The 20,261-nt window shown below is 43.1% G+C and overlaps 1 protein-coding gene across 1 annotated transcript; it reads left to right on the top strand.

The window, feature by feature from the left end:
- Positions 1-1,027: 1,027 nt before the first annotated feature.
- Positions 1,028-7,113, top strand: LOC117584428 (T-box protein H15). The gene is made up of 4 exons (XM_034273325.1): positions 1,028-1,527; positions 3,153-3,624; positions 4,922-5,207; positions 5,642-7,113. Exons 1-4 carry the CDS (start codon positions 1,317-1,319, stop codon positions 6,464-6,466), a joined length of 1,794 nt encoding a protein of 597 aa, XP_034129216.1. The 5' UTR covers positions 1,028-1,316; the 3' UTR covers positions 6,467-7,113.
- The last annotated feature ends 13,148 nt before the right edge of the window (positions 7,114-20,261 follow it).

Raw genomic sequence — 20,261 nt, 5'->3', positions numbered from 1 at the left:
ATAGAATTTTGAAAGGAATATTACATTTTATATTACAATTTGTATTAAATATGTATCTAAATGCTAAGGCAATAGCTAAATTTCTACAATCAGCTGTCACCCTACTCAGAGGTCTCCCCACCATATCACATTGTGATATTAACCTTGATTCAAGGTCCATGTGCATGTCCTTCTGTAGATGTTATTTGGCTGCAATGCATTGCTCTCGACACTCATGGCAGCAGCATTGAAGCGTGGAAAAAATAAAACGAAATGAGAAAAGTGAGAAAAGTGAGAAAAATAAGAACCGAAAACGGTGGACCGGGAACCACTCAATGATTGAGTGAGAGCGGAACGTGTTGGGAACGAGATGGAACACACTCAAATGACTGGCGGGGAAGGCAGGAGCATGGACGGGAGAGATAACAGGAAACGGAATGCGACGACAACGGCGAAAAGTTGTCCAAAAAAATAGAAACGAAAGAAGAGAAAAACCGCAAGCGAAACGTTTGCACTTCATAAATGAGCAAGACAGAGAGAGGAGGGAGCAAGCGTGATGGAGAGAGTGAGAGAGAGAGCGCATGCGAGAGCGAGAGAGCGAGCTGGCAAAGCGCCGACATTTTTAATTGTAAATGAGTTATGACAATGGAAAGAGAGAGAGGGGGCAGGGAGCGGTAGAGGCAAAAGCTGGTGAGTGACAGCGACGACGCAACCCACTCCAAGCGCGCGAATGAAATGGCAAGAGAGTGTGCCCCATCAGTCGCTCTCACTCGCACGCGGCGAGAGAGAACACGTACACGAACACCTCCCCCGCCGCTTTTCCAATGGGAAATCCTCTGCTCACTCAAATTCTGCCTGCCGCATCGCTCGCACTTAGGGGTGGGACACACACTGTGCCCAGAGTGCCCTCTAGCCGTCCCGCTTGCACTCTCTAGGGGCTGGCAGTGCCGGGAAACTGGTTTCCCGCCTGCCATTCGCCGACCGTCCCCGGCCGACCAACGCTCTGGGCTCTGTGAGGCCTTCTCAGATACAACACGTTCCTGACACAATTCAGTTCGTTTCTGCCTTTCGTTGCGCTCACTCCGCGTTGCTGCGCCACCAAAACACAGTTCGCGTGCGTCTCAGATACAGATACAGATACAGCTACACATACAAGTACACGTACAGATACATTTCTAGTGTGGAAGATACTAAAGATACAAAGTGAAAGATACTTGTGAAAGTGCGCAAAAGATGCCACAAATTCTATAAGTGCCAAGTGCTGACAAGTGACAAGATACAATATCTTCTGCTCGAACTACCATATCAAGACCTAGGCCCCAAAGAAGACCATCAAAATGCTGGTCGGCTCACATCCCTATCTATGCAACGGCGTCCTGCCACCTGTGCCCGCCGTTCCCGGGCCCAACAACACAGCCGCGGCGGCGGCAGGAGCTACTGCCACGACGGGCAGCAAAAGTGCCGCCGGCTCGGCAACGGATTTCTCCATTGCGGCGATAATGGCTCGCGAGGAAACCTCCAGTCGGGAGTCATCCATCCGCAGTGCAAGTAAGTTGGGAAATCCTTTTAAATATATAGCAGTTGGGATGGGAAATGCGTCGGAAAATTGTGGGCTGGTTTGAAAATGGTTGATCGATTTTTCGCTGAGAATTTGCACCTGTAGTTTTGCTCTTGGCTCTTTGCTTATAAGTATATTCTGAAGAAGTCTTACAAGAAAAATATACAAAAATGTATCCGCAGGTTACGATTTGAATAGATTCATTTAATCTGTTGCTATTAATAATCAAGTTTCCTAGAACCGAATAAAGAAATAGAGTTTGAAGGGAACAAACCATCTAAAATAGTTAAAATAGAACCTTGTGTATTTCTCAATGTTTAGTGCTGATAGCCATCAATTACTGATAGCCAAAGTCTCACGAGCTATTAGAGGATTAATATTCCCGAATATCAAAGCTAAAAGCCAATAGAGCTAAATGGAAACAAATCCATTAACCATTCAAATGTCCATTCAACACTTAAAACGCGAATGCATAAAGATATAAATAAATTGTTAAAACATTATTAATTGATTGCACAACCCAATCTATTAGAAACTGTTGTCGCCTTTGCTGTTGTCTTAGTGCAGAATTGTGTTTAATTAGTGCCGACAATTAGCAGGCGTCCCCGAGTGCGAGTCGAATAACTCGTTCCGCCCAACACTTGCCACAATTTGCTGGCCGACGGCAATCACAATTAAGTCAAGCCAAAGATCGTTTTCGAACAATCCGATAGATACAATATACAATGTGTGCTGCAGCGGTTGTCGTGCATTTATTGCTGCTAATATGCAAATTATAAGCGATATCTAATCACAAGTCATATTTCTGCGGACGGGACGCCAAACAAAGGCGACTAATTATGTTAATTAATTTTTAACAATGTGCTTCATTTTATTAATTTTACGAGGCGCAGAAAATTAGCGACGGCCCAAAACAAAGCAAAACCAAATGCAAACCCAAACCCAAAGCCAAACCCGACCTGAGATAATGCTTTCATATTTTACGATCTTTTATCAAATATGCAACGATTTTTATTTTGATTTGCTTTTATACGATTCGTGAGTTTTTCGGCTTTTTTCTCTTGCCTCTTCTGTGTGGTTTTTAGTAATTTTTTTCCGTTTGCTTAGTTTGCATTTAAACACCTTACCGTCTGGCTGAATGAACACGCTACTCCAGAGCGGGCTTATTAGCCCAGAGAGTCGTTGTGGCTATTCAGCTGAGGTGCGGCATGGGCAGGGTGCTCCAGAGTTCGTTCAGGGCCAGAGAAACATTTCGGTTTGATCATCAGACAGACACCTTGGAAGCAGCAGTCGCTTGTGATACAGTGAGGTTTATGCAATCGCAGCTAGAGTTTCGGGCTTTTTAATTGCCAATTCTGTGCTCGGTTTCTGGCCATTAAGTCGGCGACTGTCTCATTGTAACGCGAAGCGAAGCGGAAACTCCGAGAATATGAGACGACTCCACGCTGTCTGCCGCGGACGGAGCTCATCCAATAACCAATGTTGTCAAGAGTATTTAGTCTTATTCCCCACAAAGAAACCGCTTTCAGTTAACCGAAAATTAGTTGGGTTTTGTGCCCAGTGTTTTACTCGAATCACATTTAATTTTCAATTTTCGTTTTTCTCTCCGTTTAAGGTCCAATTTCCGTGGAGGATGAGGTTGACGTTGATGTGGTTGACTGCAGCGATGCTGAGGAGCCGCCAACCAAGGCTCGTCGCATGAATCACAGCCATCACAACCAGCACCACAACCAACACCACCAGCACAACCATCACCACAACAGCAACAACAACAATAATGTGGCACACATCAACTCGAATCACAAGAGCCGCCACAGCGCCGGCGCCGCAACCGTGGCTGCCACCGAATCGCAGCTGAACACCAGCTCCACCAGCAGCCAAGGACGCTGCTCCACACCGCCGCAGTCCCCCGGCACCGAAGACAGTGAGGAGCGCCTGACCCCCGAGCCAGTGCAAAAGACACCCAAAATTGTTGGTTCCTGTAATTGTGACGATCTCAAGCCAGTGCAGTGCCACCTGGAGACCAAAGAGCTGTGGGATCGCTTTCACGAGCTGGGCACCGAGATGATCATCACCAAAACGGGCAGGTAAGCAGTCGCCTCCAAAACTGGCATCCATCCATCAGTCAGTCAGTCAGTCAGTCAGTGCAAACAGCCATTAGGTGAAATGTGCGGAAACGTGGGAGAGTTGGGAGTGGGTTGTACCGAGTACTACGACTATTTGGTGGGTACAAATTAAGCGGAAGGAAAGTTTGACTGTGAATAAGAAAAGCAAACAGTATTTTGTACGAAATAGGATTGCTGACAAAAAAATTTGGATTTTATATATATTTATTTACGCACTTCAGAAAAATTATCTGAAGAATGTAATCACAAATCTTTGACTATTTAGGTTGCATGTTCTTTTACTTCTCTTCCATTCATTTTCAAATGTTTTTCACAATATTTTGTCCTCGTCTGGTTTCCTAAAACTCCATTCTTTCGATTTCAAATGTGTTCTACTTCATCATTAACATTTTTCCTTTGCTAGCTATCCCCATAAATTTGCTCGCAAAATTCTTTGCAATATCAACAAAAATTTCATGCCATCTCATGGACCGTGTGCGGTCTCCCTAGAACACAATAGATGCCATGCCAAACCATACATCCAACCATCCATTTATCTATTGAGTCCCGTACCTGCTGGCTGGAAAAAGTCAACCGCATTTTCTGCAACAAAAATGTTGGGCAAAAAAAAAAAGAGAAGAGTGGAAATGGAAATGGAAAATCAGTTCGGGGCGTAGCTCTTGTCAGCGGGGAATGGGAGAATGGGAACAAGTTCAATCCGAGAGACCACGGGTTGTCCACACCTTGCTCCCTCACCTGACCACACGCATGCACAGGGAGGTGGACTAGTTAGGGACATCCCTAGGGCACACACACAGTCATGTATACTCACAGAGATACTTTGGCTCTTAATGATATTGTAAAAATCACACCTCAGAGTCGCAGACAGTCGGGCAGCAATCAGGGCGGTCCCCGTAACAAATTCCTCTCCTCTGTCCTCGACCTGGGCTCTGCCCTGCCCTGACCCGCCCCAGGTTACGTCACCAGACCGGCTTAGGAGGGACATTAAACCACAGGATACAGTCGAGATAGTTTTCTTTTTGGTGTGGGGGTAGTAGGGACTAAAGAGTTCGCTATTATTCCCATTGTCTGCACTTGTCACAGCAACGAACAAGCAGAGGAACACATCCCTACGCTTGGGTTATAAATTAAAGACTTAACTAGATGTGTGGCAAGCAACTGATGGAACGAATAGCATCCCCCACCAGAAATTAATAACAAAAGAGAAAATCTAATCAAATTTTTCTACTCTTTTCTCTTTGCTTCCCACCAATTGTAGACGCATGTTCCCCACGGTGCGAGTCAGCTTCTCGGGTCCACTGAGGCAGATCCAGCCAGCGGATCGCTATGCTGTACTGCTGGACATAATACCGATGGACTCGAAGCGCTATCGCTATGCATATCATCGATCGGCCTGGCTGGTGGCTGGCAAGGCGGATCCAGCGCCCCCGGCCCGCCTCTACGCCCATCCGGACAGTCCGTTCAGCTGCGAGGCGTTGCGCAAACAAGTTATCTCCTTCGAGAAGGTGAAGCTGACTAATAACGAAATGGATAAGAATGGACAGGTGAGTCGTCGTTGCCGTTGCAACGTTGCAACGTGGTGCTGTATGTACGAGCAGATGAGGCATCTGTAGATGCTGAGGTAGCGATTAGCAGCGAGTGTTAAATGATTGATAATTTTGCGCCAGGTTCTGGTCGCAAGGGGAATAGGCTCCCCCAATACAGAATTTCACGATAGTCAGGGATAGCCCGGGTTCCAGTTGCGGACTTTGTTGATTAATGTAAATTAATTTTCAAGATATTTTTAATATTTTTTGTTGGAATTTCTTAGGAAAAAGATCTGCGGATAGATTTTTAGCTTTATATTGCTTAGTTTTGTATCGATTTGGGTTTATAAATTGCTAAGAAGTTTCTGCCTCATCGCTCCTTATAAATTCTCCCTTCTGATCCAAACCGACTTACTACAATGAAAACTCTTCTTTTATCCATCCATTCCCAGATCGTTTTGAATTCCATGCACCGCTACCAGCCCCGCATCCATTTGGTTCGCCTCAGCCATGGCCAGAGCATACCGACCACACCCAAAGAGCTGCAGGAGCTGGATCACAAGACCTATGTGTTCCCGGAAACAGTTTTCACGGCAGTCACGGCCTATCAGAATCAGCTGATTACCAAGCTGAAGATCGACTCGAATCCGTTTGCCAAGGGCTTCCGTGACTCCTCGCGACTCACCGACTTCGATCGGGATCCCATGGAGGCGCTCCTTCTGGAGCAGCAGCTGCGGTCGCCACTGCGTCTGTTCCCCGATCCACTGATGCAGCAGTTTGCCGCCCAGCAGGGCGATCCCGCCTCCATGGCGCTGTTCGAGAAGGCGCGTCAGCACCTGCAAATGTTCGGTGGCAACTCGCCGTACGCCCAGCTGATGATGCCACAGATGTACCAGGCGGCAGCAGCAGCGGCAGGACCACCTCCTCCACCACCAGGACTGGGCGCCTTTCACATGTTCCAGCAGCAGTGGCCACAGCTGACGGCTGGCTTCTTGGCCAGCGCCAATCAACAGGCTGCCGCCGCCCAGGCTGCAGCCCAAGCACAAGCGCAGGCGCAAGCCGCCGCAGCAGCGATGGCTGCCAATCGAACCCCGCCACCACCACCGCCGGCCTCCACGCCCTCGTCCACCTCCTCGGGATCCCCGTCACCCGATATGCGGCCACGTCAGTACCAGCGGTTCAGTCCGTATCACATGCCCGGCCAGGGACAGGGGCCGCCGCACTCGTCCGCGGGTTCACCCCCGGCGGCGCCGACATCCCGCAGCCCCGCCCACTAGGCTGCACAGTGGGACCAACTCGAAAGTTCTTGCCAAGAGCAGTATTACGCAAAAGAAACACTAGAAGAAAAAAACTCGTTTAAATGTTGTAAATTATTTGTTGTTCTCCATTCGAAAGATTTGTTGTATAAATTCTGAATTATTTTTTAAGCCCCTCCGACACACTGTCCAACTTGTACAGATTCATATATAGAATACCTATTATATTCTTCCACCTTCCTCCTCTAGAGAATTTTTGTAATTTAGTTTAATTTATTGTACAAATGTTTCAATGTTGTTCGAAAACTCATCTCAGTGTAAAGTTAGAGCAAAATTCACACACAACTCAGAAGAGAAGAAAGAAAAATACAAAAACTATATATTAATAGACATGCTTCACGATTGTAAACTATATACAGCTATATAGTGTAATCCTAAAACGTTAGTTATGCTCTTACATCTAATGATATATTCATAGTATTAACAGTAAATTCATAGACGCTTGAGTTAGTTATATTTATCTGGCGAAATCGAAAGATTTATTTGGCAGCTGGCATACATTTCAAGAAGAGTAAACCATAATCTGTATTCAATGTGAACGCTGTAAACGTGAAAACAAAATATTTAAACAAAAATTATAAAAAGAAAAAAAAACACAAACAAATTAAAAAAAAAAAACAACCAAATCAAAAATTAATAAAAATATGTGAACCAAAAAATTATAAAAAAAAATATTGTTTTTACTGAATTGCTTTTATAAATTTATCTTTCGCCATCAATTGCAGATACAGAACTTTTCCAAGAAACTGGATGACTTTAAAGGAAATTTCAACACATTTTCTGCTTCCATTCAAGATTTTGGAACTTCTGTACATTTTCAGAAATGTTTCCTATTTTTTAGGATTTATATTTCAATTAAATTTCAGTTCTGAAACGTTTTTTCCAGCATAGTTCAATAAACTCGACAACATTTTTCCTGCTTCTCAAGTATCCTCAAGACTCAAATTTCCCTTATTTCGTCTAATAAAAAATACTCCCCATAAATTACAGTTTATAATGCCCTAAAAACGCTCCACTTGGATGCAAAGTAGCCAGAAATCCTGTTGAAATTTCTCACCCAATCCTCGCTAACACGCCTACAGCTGAATATCCTGTTCAGAAGGCCGATCCACATAGGCGTAATTCCTTTAGGGCAAGTGTCGCCTTGCCGGCAGAACAAATTGAAAGAGACTGCGGCCTGAAAGGGGCTGGGGAGATGCGTCTCACACAGATAGAAACGCACACAAAGAAGAATGTTTAACGAATGCATTTTCATGGTCGCTCAAAGTGAAATTTCTCATTGGGTTGGGATTTTTCGGGCATTCTTGTTCAGACAATTCGATTGACACGCCGGAGAGCACGAGATTTAAGTGGAGTCTTGATGGATGATTGGGTCCGTGTCGGGGTCTGCATCTGGGCCTGTGTCTGCGTCTGGATCTGGGGTCTGGAGTGTGGAGAAGCGTATGAAAATTGTATTGAAAGTTTGTTTTTGTGTCTGTTTGGGAATTTTCATTTCTGCATTTTGATTGAGGGGCTGAACTAATCAGAAATGATTGGTATACATCACATTTTGATAACTCTATAATACACTCACGCCCCACAACAATGTATGCATATAAGGAGAGGCAGCAACCCCCAAAGTGCAGCTCGGCTAATTATAAAGGAATTAACTGGTGGATAAACATCGTACCCAAGCAATAATAACACTTCCTCTAATTATATGGTGAACTCATTGAAAAAGGTGCTATCGGCATTTGTCTATCTGGCACCTCTCCATCGCCACGAGTACCTTCCTTGCCAAATAAACTCGTACCTGCACTTTCCCCTGGCTGCAGGTGAACGAACATTATGTAGATATCAGTGGCCAAAGATCTCCGATGTGTGTGTGTTCAAGTTAATTACAAACTAATCACAAAAACCAACAAAGCATTAGGCTATCACAGGGCGGCGATCTTTACAGGAGCTACAACTCGCAAGAGCAACTACAACATACACATGTCAAATGTCGGTGTAATTTATAGGCCAAGACCGCCACCGCCACAGATCCATGTAGTCCAAGTGTCAAAACAAACAGAGCGACGCCCCACAAGAATGGTAACAGACTCATCATTTGCCGGAGAGAACAAGAAGACGGAGACGGAGACGGGGTCTGGGCTCAGGGCTCAGGGCTCTGGGGTCTGCTCCCTGGACATAAATTTCCTTTTGGCGTTTTCATTTTAATTTGAATGTAAATGATGCTGAGGCGGCAGCATCCAACACCGACCAGCTGTGTGTGTCGTCCCCCAGTGTTCCCGTCAGCATTTGGGGAGCAGACTTCTTTTGGGCTAAGGTTAAATGTCGGGTGTCCAACAAACAGTGACAAAATATTTAAATTCTTTCGCTGGGGGAGGGCGTTTGTAAATATTTGAGGCACTTAATTGGAGGGGCGTGGGTGGGTTTTCCCGGAATTGATTTATGTTTAGGAGTGGGAAATCGATTTGAAAATGTCTGAAATCGGAAACCAACCAGAATTCAACATATTTTCAATTGAATTAGGGGGTGATCTGAAGGGGAAGAGTTGAGAGTACCAGGGCATGCCTTATTGGAGATGTCTGATGCCATTCAGTTATTAATGTATCAGTATGTATTAATATATTTAAATTTCATTTAAAAGTATGTTTCTTTAAAGGATGCATCTTCCGACAGCAGGAGCTTATGGCTCATCCCACCAAGAATGACTTTCAAAAAGTTATACAAGTATCCCCTGTGTATATCTGAGAAAATTCTTTGGCGGTGCCACGCGTTGCAAGCTGAACCAGCAATCAACGCTCACCCTGCCACGCCCCACTCATTAACCCAAACATGATCGGGCAAAATGTCTAACGGTAGATGGGCCCCAGACACTTCTGCGGCATGATGGCCGTGGTGGGGGCACGTGCGGCAAAGTGCCGCGGCACGTGTATACCCCTGTGTGTGCGAGTGAGTAGCCATGACATGGCCATCAGGCGTCAGACCTCAAATCCCTTGTCACCTAGGCGCCACAGAGTGAAAATTTGTAGAAATTAACATTTTTTGTTTGCTGGTTTTGTAATTAAATGAAATTGCATAAAAATCAATAAGAAAAACTTATAAGTAATATGAGTTATATGAGTAATAAAAACAGAAAGCATTTGGTGTCGATGATGTGCATATTGAGAGAACACTTTGAACCCTGTCCCAGTGCCTATCTATCCATCTATCTTTCTACCTATCTGTAGCTTGTAATGACTTTATAAACACAAGGCATGTCAGACAGTAGGGGCATTGGGACACAAAACTGTCCAACTGTCAGGCCGTTGACTAAGTAACATGCTAGGACTGGACACACTACGAAATCAATTAGATGGCCAGAAGCCCTGAGAAGCCCGAGATGGGAACAGAACAGAACTCATGTATCATTAACAATTTTCATGTCATATTCCGTTTATATCCGAACCTTCGTTCCTGTACTTTCCGGCCCTGTCACTGTCCCAACGAATCAAACTTGTCAAAGGCATCAAATATTCAAATACATTTTATACATGCAACAACTCCAGATACATTCGGTCTGAGGAATTCGTTTTGTTGGGGTCGGTCGCTGCCTGTCCCAATTGCTGGTAACGCCCCCACAAAAACACTCTCTCACCCACGTCGATATGAATGACTGTAATTACAGCGGAAAATTGATTTTTATATCAAAATCTTGGCTTGAATTTCTATTTACTCTGGTGGGAGTTCGGACGGGGCGTGTGGGGTCAGCAAAGCTCCTGCCTGACTGCTTGAGGTTAAGCATAGTCCACCCACAGGGTCTCATTAAAATCCGAAAGGAAAACCAGACCAAAACTAAACCCCAGCCTGTCCCCTGACTGAGCACTTAATGCCGCTCTAAATGAACATTTTTGTGGCCAAATCCTGCTCGGCCAGGGCTTCGTCTGGCTCTCTCTATATACGTATTTTTGGCAATTGATTAAAAGGCTTAACCTTTCAGACAATTGGCTATTTCGGGGCCAGTCTGTGCCTGGCCTCCGCTCCTCTCATTGTGGTCAGTGAGATCTACTCGTAGCTCTACTCGTAGACCCGGCATTAGTTATAAATTAGTGCGAAATGGGCAAATTCTGTTAAATCTGGTGTGCTTAATGTGTGACTTTATGGTCAGCTGCAAAAATTTAACATGTGTGCGCCTGGGCGAGCACTGGGAACCATCTGATATTGGCCTTTGCTTAATTGTGGCACACTTTGAAAGGGTTTGAGGTGCAGTTGTAATTGAAACTTAGATGGGAAAAGTATCTTTCAAAATAGACAATTTAGAGGTTTTTTTTAGGGAAACAATTCAAGCTAGAAAGGAAAGAAACACCCTTGGGAAAATAGAAGCTGAAATTATTCGAAATAAAATGTACTTTATTACAGATATGCAAACTAGTAAGTAGAGCCATACATAAGACGCCTAACAAATTCATTTGAACCGGATATGACTCCTCAAAACTGACATGTAATATCAGTAAAGAAACGTACGAAAGCTGATCGCTGGCAAATATTTACAAAAGGGCATGTTCGGGTTTTAAGGGGACTGTGAACGTGAAAACTAAAAATTATTTGCTACATTTTTGAACAAGTGTGTTAACGAGAGTAATAAATTGTGTTATTGCCGCAATCTAAACTATTCCAACGTGAAACTGAATGAGGAGACTCCCATTCAATAGAAGCTTCAAGAATTTACCTCATAAATGCTCAGAAACGTATATTTTCACAGAGATTTGTAGGATTTTGTTCAGAACATTTCTCCCACAATAAAAAATGTTCAATAACAAACTGAAATGTATAAATTGGCATACATTTTGCATGCCTTTTTTTCAATATACCGTCTGCTTATAAAATAAACCATAAATACTGGTCAACGTTATGCAAAATGTTGCTATAATAAATTGATCAATATTTTTGTGTTACTTTTTCGCTTGTGCATTGAAAGTTGAAATTTATTAATTTCTATGATATACGCTGACATTTTGATGAAACTTTGCCACTGAGTGCAGATAAGCAGAAGATATACGTTTTACGATATGCGATACCTTCAAAAAAAGGTAAACAGAAATACAAAAATATGTTAAAATAAATTTGTAAAATCAGAAAACGTGTTCTGGCCCATGTAGCATTCGTATAAACAACATCAAATTAACTTGTGGTGGACTGTCTCAGCTATCATCTTCATACGCTCCTCTCGAATGATATAAAACCAACCGAACAGAAACTCACTTCATTAGCAGCCACGAAATGGGAATGGGATGTCCAGGCGATGAAGAGAAAATATCAAAAATACTAAAATACATTTCTACGGTCTCGACACGAATCTGTTTAATTGTTTTCATTTCTTTCTGTTTTTTGATAGGCATAAATTATGCAAAAATCGTAAAAAACTCAGCAGACGAGGTAAAGACTTAACAACAGCTTAAAAAAACACACACACACACAAGAAATGATTTATGTGTGCGCAAAACTGAAAAATAAAATAAAGATTAAGTCCATCGCATAAATATGTATGTGTTCGTGTGTGTGTGTGTGTGTATTGATAATGTCTTAATAGAAATAATACAAATAAATTATAGATATCTACGGCATGGATGGGGTAAAGGCCAGGGCCATCCACAATATGCAAACTTGAACTGTAGTTGTGGTTCTAGTCGCTGATGGTACTTTGTCAGCTCTTTCTTTTTGCATTTCTTAGCCAATTTCAGCCAAGACTTGCAACGCCCTCAAAGATGTTAAATGTAAAAGTAAGCATTTGCTTTGGTTTGAGTGAAAAGAGTATATTTTTGGCACTTTCTTTGCTTCCGAAATGTGTAACGCCCTTAAATGTGTAATTTGTTGAATCAACGAAAGTTGAAGTTTGTTAAACTACTCAAAGGAAAGAGTGGCAGCGGAAAAGGTGGAATAATGAGTCAACCATTTTGGCACAGAATCTTTTATAATATCTTAACATAGATACATTTTTTCATAAATTCCAAGATGCGCTTAGCTTTAATTTGTAAAGCCGAACATGCACTCACAGGAAAAGGTACACAAATTATATGCCTTTCAACCCCTGAAAATCGCACACCTATATCTATATCTACATGGGTACATCGTTAAGTGAATTTTGTGTCACCCCAGTGCCAAAGAAGGCAGAAGGAAAGGCAAAAATTGTATTCAACCACCGGGAAAAACAATTTTTGATGTGAATTTTTGTGTGAAATTATTGACATTTTGCAAGTATGTTGCACTTGTCTCATTATTACTGCCACATGTGTGTACGTGCCACACGACCCACTCTTTGATGTGCCACTGAGCTCGGCACTTGTCATTTTTATGGCCAAACATATTTCCCAATATATGTAAGATATATATCCGTCCATTCCAGGCAGACGTGTGCGTGGGAATACGCTGGGAGACGAGGATGATGCTGATGATGATGGAGGTCTGACTCTTTGTGGGTGTCGATATGTAATTGCTAATTTTGTTATGCGATACGTTTGGGAAGTATTTGAGTTTCAAGTGCAGGATATACACCATCCTGTAATGGGTTAGGAGTGCTCTCCTAGGAAGATGCTTGTTGCCAGGCAGTCTGCTGGCTACTGCGGCACGTCTCGACTTTGAAGTTCACAATTGTAACCGCACAAATGTGCCACATGTGGCAGTGGCAGTGCCAGTGACAGTACCAGTACCATCCATGTTTATATACTACTAAAATAATGGAAACATGTAGTAAAAAAGTATAAATTTACTATGTAAACAACAATGAAATTGCCTCCCACTGAATTATGAATGGAAGTCTCCGAAGACACAGCGGCACCAACTTCTACAAAAGTATATATCCATACATATGTATGTACGTACGAAAGAGTATCTTTGTATAGGAAATCATTAAGTAGATGTTTATGTTTCTGGGCCCATTGCTGGCTGCTTTCATGTGGTCGTCGTCACATTCTGTTTCTCTGTTGCTGGCAGAAGGAAAAGAGGAAAGAACTGAGGCAACTGTCGCCTCTGATGTGGCAGCAAATTGCACGCACACACAGAAGGCATAATTATGGTCAAGTTATGGTCGCCAAAGGCAGTAAAAATGTAGAATTGGGGTGGTCTACATACTATACACCAACTTCTATATATACATATGGATTTTTATGTATTTCCGCTCTTGCAATTTCGCCATTAGACGCATAATCAAGTTATTAACAATTTGTTAGACCCTGCGGAACCTCCGATTCGTGGATCCATGAATTGCGTGCCCACGCATAACGAGAGGGCCCAATAATATATTTACAAATAATTTGCCATGCGTAATTTGTGCAAATAATATGCGTAATTGACATGACAAAGGGGGCTGTGTGGCTGGGGGTTTAAATCATCCAAGAGAGGGGCGAACGGCACAACATCAAAGCCAATGGCCAGACGATGTACAATTTGTAAATGAAACAAAACCAGAAACAAACTGAAACTCGAAATCGGTGCTGCATTCTTTTTACGACTACAAACAATAATAAAATGAAATTTAAGGCAGCAGGCGACAAAGTAAACACCATAATAAATGGTTATTCGAAGAGAGTCTAAGCGACTAGGGAGTACCCTACAAGTAAGTTTATCTGTGATATATCCGTAGACCCCGTAAACCATAGGTCTACTCTCTAGATATAGAATATAGAATAATATTCCGCCCTTTTTTGCTACGTCTCTTGCAACAAATGAACTGTTGTACCTGAGGAAATGCTCCTTAACTTCAGATAAATAAATAAAGTATAGGACTCTGACTAAAGATCTTTGTCTCCAACTATCCTTTTTTATGGTAGAGCTGTACAAAGAGCTCCGACTAGCGCCAAAGCCACATCAAGGGGCGCATAGCTCCATAAACCAATTGATGTACGGGAATGATGTACTGCCAGAGGGAGGGATAAAGAATCAGAACGATTTTGGATAGGGTAAACAGGCAGAGGAATTCCGCTGTTGGTGCGACTTTGTGGGCGGTCGTCTAAGTAGAACGGAAGTACTTAAAGAAAATGAAAACATTAGCATGGAGCAACTCAATTGCGTATAAGTTAGTAATACAACTAATTAGGAAATCGACGAATCCTTCGCTGGCTGGTAATGGACAGGACCTCGAAGGGATACGAGTAGGTGTGCAGGCATATGACCTTGTCGATGCGTCAAGGCTGACAAAATGCAGAACCATTAACTGCGTGTGGCACTTCATTATGGACATTTAGGGTAGAACAAAGAACACATTGATAGTGTCGAAATTACTTTATGGCCAAGAGCGTCCTTGAATCCCGACAAATAATGAGATCTACCCGAAGGCCTCACCTTGATTTTTAGTATTTGACATTTGACACGCGCATTTACGAAATCAATAATGGAATTTTTCAAAGCGGACGCGTGTTCCGAACAGATCTTTCGACTCTAAGTCTTTGACTTTGGCTTCACCTTGGCCGGGACGATGCTCAATGCAGCGAATGGCATCGGATGGGCATCCGCGGGAGTCGGCAGCGCTTGTAAAATTTTATTGATTCCGTTTTGTCTGTTGATTTACTTATGGACATTACGGGATTGTTCGTTGCAGCTTAGCCAAATATTTGCCTTTCACTCAGGAGACTGTTTAAGTAGTCGTCGTGCTGCTTCAGTTGAGGGACACGCGACAGGAGCTGGTGACAAGTTTTTGTTTGCCAAAGTTCCTGATGTTCCCTGATGGCCCAGTCCAAGGCCGCACTGCCGGACGTGCGACTCTGAGCATTGCTCTTGTGCCTAGAGCCTGGAGCTAAACGAGAGTCCTTGGAACAGTTACTACTAACAGTAGGAGATGTCAGGGACATTGATTTTTGGGGGGTGTGAAGAACACTACAGAGTTTCTAAGAGGGAAAGAAAGTATTCAAGGGATTTTTAATAAGTTTGCTGAATAAAATCAGTTGAAAACAGTTCAGATATGTACCCATAAACAAAGATATATCAAGAGATCTTTCACTGTAAATACATTTACTTTGATATCAAAACAAGATTGACTTTAGATTGATTCCAACTCCATTAATATTCAGATACTTCGTTTCCAGCTTAATCTATCCTAAATTTTAATAATCTCGCTTGACCTTTCCGGGAACACCTCCAAGCGAACGACTCCCTCTGTGTCAGTGCATTACCTTACACGTGTTCGGATAACAATCATTAATAGATCATTTCATCAAAGGATCACAGTTGAGAGCAGACCCAATCAAGTGCTACCTGACATCCGTCTCGCAACGCCCAAAACCGAACCAATCTCGACACTCTCACGGATCATTCTAGTGGTCCAACGATCGCACTTGTAAGTTCCTGTGATTAATGACGGACCCGCAAAAGGAGCTCACAAAGAGATAGAAACTGAAATAGAGGCCACAACAATGGCAGGCACACACACACACACGCACACAAACACACACAACTATTAACACTAAAGCCACCAGCAAATATAGAGAATTTAAAAGTGAAGAAACCTGGTTACAGGAACTGGCTTCCACGAACCAGACACAATTGCAACGGCAACGGCAGCAGCCAACAACATTATTAATTACATGCATTAATTTCTGGCACAGTTCGAGAGGCGCACGGCCCAAGACCGAAGACGCTGATGGTACCCCTGACAAGTGATGCAACTGCACTAGTGTCCAGACCCGAACCCAGTCCCGTCTTAGGCGCCACTGTTGATGGATTCGTGGCTGCGACCCGTTGATGAACAGCCGTCTAAATTATGGAAACGCTTGTCACCCGCTGTGTGCCATGGGTGCGAGTATGGGAGTACCGTAGTGAGGCGACCCCACAAGCCGTTGCTTCCATGTGAACGGATGGCGACTAAAAGTGGTGCAGCATTGTCCGCTTACCGACTAGGGGGTATCCAGTAATCTTGTTTATTCAGATGATTAAATATACAATGTTAACAGTGGGATTAAGGACTGGGGAATGCATAAATCTTTAGTTTTTTAATTTTCTTTAATTCTGTGGTTGAAATATTCTTAGGATAAATCCCAGGCCATGACCAGCTTTGTCTCCCAACTGCATTTTGCTATCAACCCCTCCGTATACCCGACACAGTCGAACGCTCCATGAGTATCTCGAGTGGGTTGAAGCGAGTACACCATGCAACCCATCAAAGAGCGTGCACAGACACACATATATCAAAATGCCGCCATGTCGTTAATTTAATTTGTACAATTTTCAGCCAAATATTTTCCACACTACCGAAACTGCCAATAAAGCCCACGCAACTTTTTAGCCAACCAGTCTTGGTTGGTTGTCTATAAGAACGACGCCAACAAAAGCCAGCAGTGAACACACACATTTTGCCATCTCTTTCTTGGCAAGAGTCGCAACAAGTTTTTCCAGTTTTTCGTCGGGCAAATAGTTTTCCAGTGCGCCCCGCAATTTTTCATAATAATTTGACCCAAGTTTTTTCTTGTTTTTGTGTCATTATGCTCTTCGAAAAGGTTTATATGTTTTTGCCAAAATGTTTGCCGCTAGGAAAATAAAATATTTCGTTATGTTTCAACAGCATAAAATACCCATCGTTCCTTATAGTAATTGAACGCCGTTTCTTTACCATTTGTTCCCCTGTCTGCAAGGGTATCCCAGCACCGTCCCGTGGAGACAGCCTTTCTTGGTTGTTTTGGAAGTCGTTGGGACAATCTTCCGCTGCGGTAAAGTGCATTCGGTGCAGTTTAGTCGGCCTGTTGTTGTTACGAGCGACGGGCGCTGCTCGCTCCATCCGTCATACGATCTGTCCTTGCATTTGTATATAAATATACAAACAAAATATATTTTAATTCATAAAAATATATGTTGAGCTGGCAAATGTGATGTAAGCGAGAGGGGGCACGTGAGGTCTGTGTGAAACATTTTGATTGAATTCCTGGAATTGCCCCGAGGCAAAACGGAAGCGCCGAGTCAGTAAGTCTTGTCAGAATTTTTGTTGAATTTTGAAACCTTCAGTTGTGGCTCCGCCTGACCCAAATTTGTCGCAGCTTTCAAGTGCGCCCCACGACCAGAGACTCGTACAACATTTTAGAGATCAGCAGACACACACAGAAACCCCAAAAAATATTGATGGCAACATTGACGCGTGCCTGGCTCAGTGGCATGACTCGGTGGAAACGGGAATCCATCATAAAAGACTTCTATACAATGTGCTGGGTGTTTTTGTGTCGCGTCATTGTTGCAACATCAGCGCAAACAAGCCAGAACACACTTCACAGATCCAACAATGTCGAGTGCTAATAAAACCCACTGAGAGAGCCTCAATGACTGACAATCTCAGCAACAATCGTGAGTTATTTGAGGCGGCTAATCCCGGGACCCTGCGATCGGACTTTGCTCTGACATCGAGTGTTAGGCAGTCATATCTATGGAATATGAATATATATATATATATATGTACGTATATGTATTGTGTGTGGGGTGGGTGCATAACAAACAAGCTATTTAACACCACCAGAAATGCTGAGCTAGCGTCCCGTGACGGGGCAAATCTTGGGAGTGACTCCTGAGGGGCAGCCTCCAGTCATGCCCAGAGTGTCGAAGATCAAAATCAGCAGCAGAGAGTCGCAGGAGAGTCAGAGTCGCGGAATTGATCGCGTCGATTAATTTGTCTTGGACTCTCCGTTTCTCTCTCTCTCTGTCTCTCTCTTTCTGTCTGTGGCAGCATGAGTCTGCAGCATGTTGCCAGCCGACCCATATGCAAGCTCCGACTGGGGACTCTCAAATGGAATGCACTTAATCACGATTAGTTGTAATCGATAAGCAACACCGGCTTAGAAGTGAGAGAAAGAGAGGGAGATGATTTCCCTATATGGGTGTTTGCCTTATACTTCGGGTGGTCTCTTGGCCCCCATTTCCATATGAAAAACTTCTTCAACCTAAATGGTTAACCAATGATTTCAACATAATATTGTTAGCCTTTGTTCGGCCTGATGCTCGGACATGATAAATGGCACAATTTATTCAAATCAAGAGAGAGAGAGACCTCCAAAAAACAAACACCAAATTCGGTTAATAATTTGTTCATTTATCAACATTTGTTAGCGGCGATTATGAATGACGTATGGGAGTGTGCGGTGCGACCAGGTAGCCAAGAAGTCTCGTCGATCGAATCGAATCGGATCGTCCCCAAAACGAATCCCATTTCATTCATAAAAACCTTGTTTCTTTTTGTACAATGTTCGCCACGACGGGTTGTCTTACAGCCAGAAACATACTCGAACAAATGCAAAACCAACAAATATAAATATTTTTATGGCTTCAGGCTTAAGTGCAGTTTCGTTTAACAAGGGAATAAAATCAGAAATAAGAGCATTTTATTTAAATATATCCACAATTCGTACATGCAAAAAAACCAAAGAAAAAACGTTATTTTCTAACCTGTGCTATAAATCTCCTCTTATCCTTAGAAATGCCCAAACTCTCAACTTTAATGAGTACACATACATTCTTGCAAAAATATTTAAAATTACATCAAAGAGTAGCCATGCGAGTACACTTTCCCATCCACACGAACACCATCGGTCCAACCCAGTTGACATTTTTCTTAATTCTTTATAACCTTTCCCCCATTTGAGCCTCCAAAACACGCTAATAAAAGCCACTCCACACTCAAGCGAGTGGTCATACGAGTGGGAGGGAGTGTGTACCCATTCCAAAACTATTTTTATAACGTACTAATAACTGCAAAACTTTCACTGCTCGTTTTTTTGCCACCCATATATATTTTTTTGTTATTAATTAAATTACACGGCAGGCATTTTACAACATTTACAGCGAATTACAATAGCCAGGCACAAGAGTGGAGAAAGGTTTGGGAGAGTTGTAAAAAATATTATATCATCAGTCCAAAAATAACGTAGGAGAGTGTATGAATCAAGGTATGCGAACGTTTGATACCCAGTACGAAATGCTTTGGCAATGCCTTGAAAAGAAATACATTCAGAATAAATGTTTCGTCCATTTTCCATCAACTTTTACCCTAGAACTTCCGACAAAAAATGTCACATACCACACCCCAAAATGATATACCCCTGAGAGCATAATCACATTTATCATAAAGCACAGTAACAGAACGCAACTTGGTCAGGGTCCGGGGACTGGGACTTGGATGTTCGTTTTGGTATCGCTTTCGGTGTCTCATGGTAGGGTCAGCCTGCTTCCCGTCCTACAGTTACCGGTTACCGGGCTCCCAGGTCTGTATATCCATGAGTGTTAACACTCATAACAACTGCTAAAGCCCATTTTCGCATGTTGGCAGCTTATAAAACTGCAGCACTCGGGCCATAGAGCCATATAGCACCCACTCCCCATGCCAAACCAACCCAACCCAGCCCAAACGCAAGCTCAAACTCAGGCATTCCCTTCTCTAGATTCATTCCCTTACCAGTGGCTGTAGGTGTGCAAGTTTTAGAGAGAGATTTTGTGTGTGCGATAAACACGCGCCCAGGCACAAAAGTGTAAATTAAGCCTCAGACGCCGCATCAAGGAGGAGAGGAGACCGAAAACCTAGTCGTGTGTGGGCCGAGACTCGCAGGAAAAAAGGAAAACGCAAAAATTATGAGTTATGCCAGGCAAGGACATGGTCTGCTCAAGCTTCATTTGCTAAGCCACAGCCATAGTCGTAGTCGTAGTAGTCATCGTCATAGTCATAGTCATAGTCATGTTTCGACCCTGTGGAGTATTACCACGACGACTGCTTTGAGTATATTCTCTACGAGTATATAGCAGTTGGGCTTTGGGTGCAAGCATTTGTAGAGTT

Source organism: Drosophila guanche, unplaced genomic scaffold, assembly GCF_900245975.1.
Source record: "Drosophila guanche unplaced genomic scaffold, DGUA_6, whole genome shotgun sequence".
NCBI classification, from domain to species: domain Eukaryota; kingdom Metazoa; phylum Arthropoda; class Insecta; order Diptera; family Drosophilidae; genus Drosophila; species Drosophila guanche.
Note: the sequence above shows the minus strand (reverse complement) of the source record. Positions and strands in the feature narration are given on the sequence as shown.

What these genes read in the sequence shown, in the direction of transcription:
- LOC117584428 (XM_034273325.1), top strand. Translation starts at nt 1,317, where the DNA reads ATGCTGGTCGGCTCACATCCCTATCTATGCAACGGCGTCCTGCCACCT. An exon ending in GTCATCCATCCGCAGTGCAA is followed by an intron (nt 1,528 to 3,152) that starts GTAAGTTGGGAA and finishes TCTCCGTTTAAG; the next exon opens with GTCCAATTTCCGTGGAGGAT. An exon ending in ATCATCACCAAAACGGGCAG is followed by an intron (nt 3,625 to 4,921) that starts GTAAGCAGTCGC and finishes CACCAATTGTAG; the next exon opens with ACGCATGTTCCCCACGGTGC.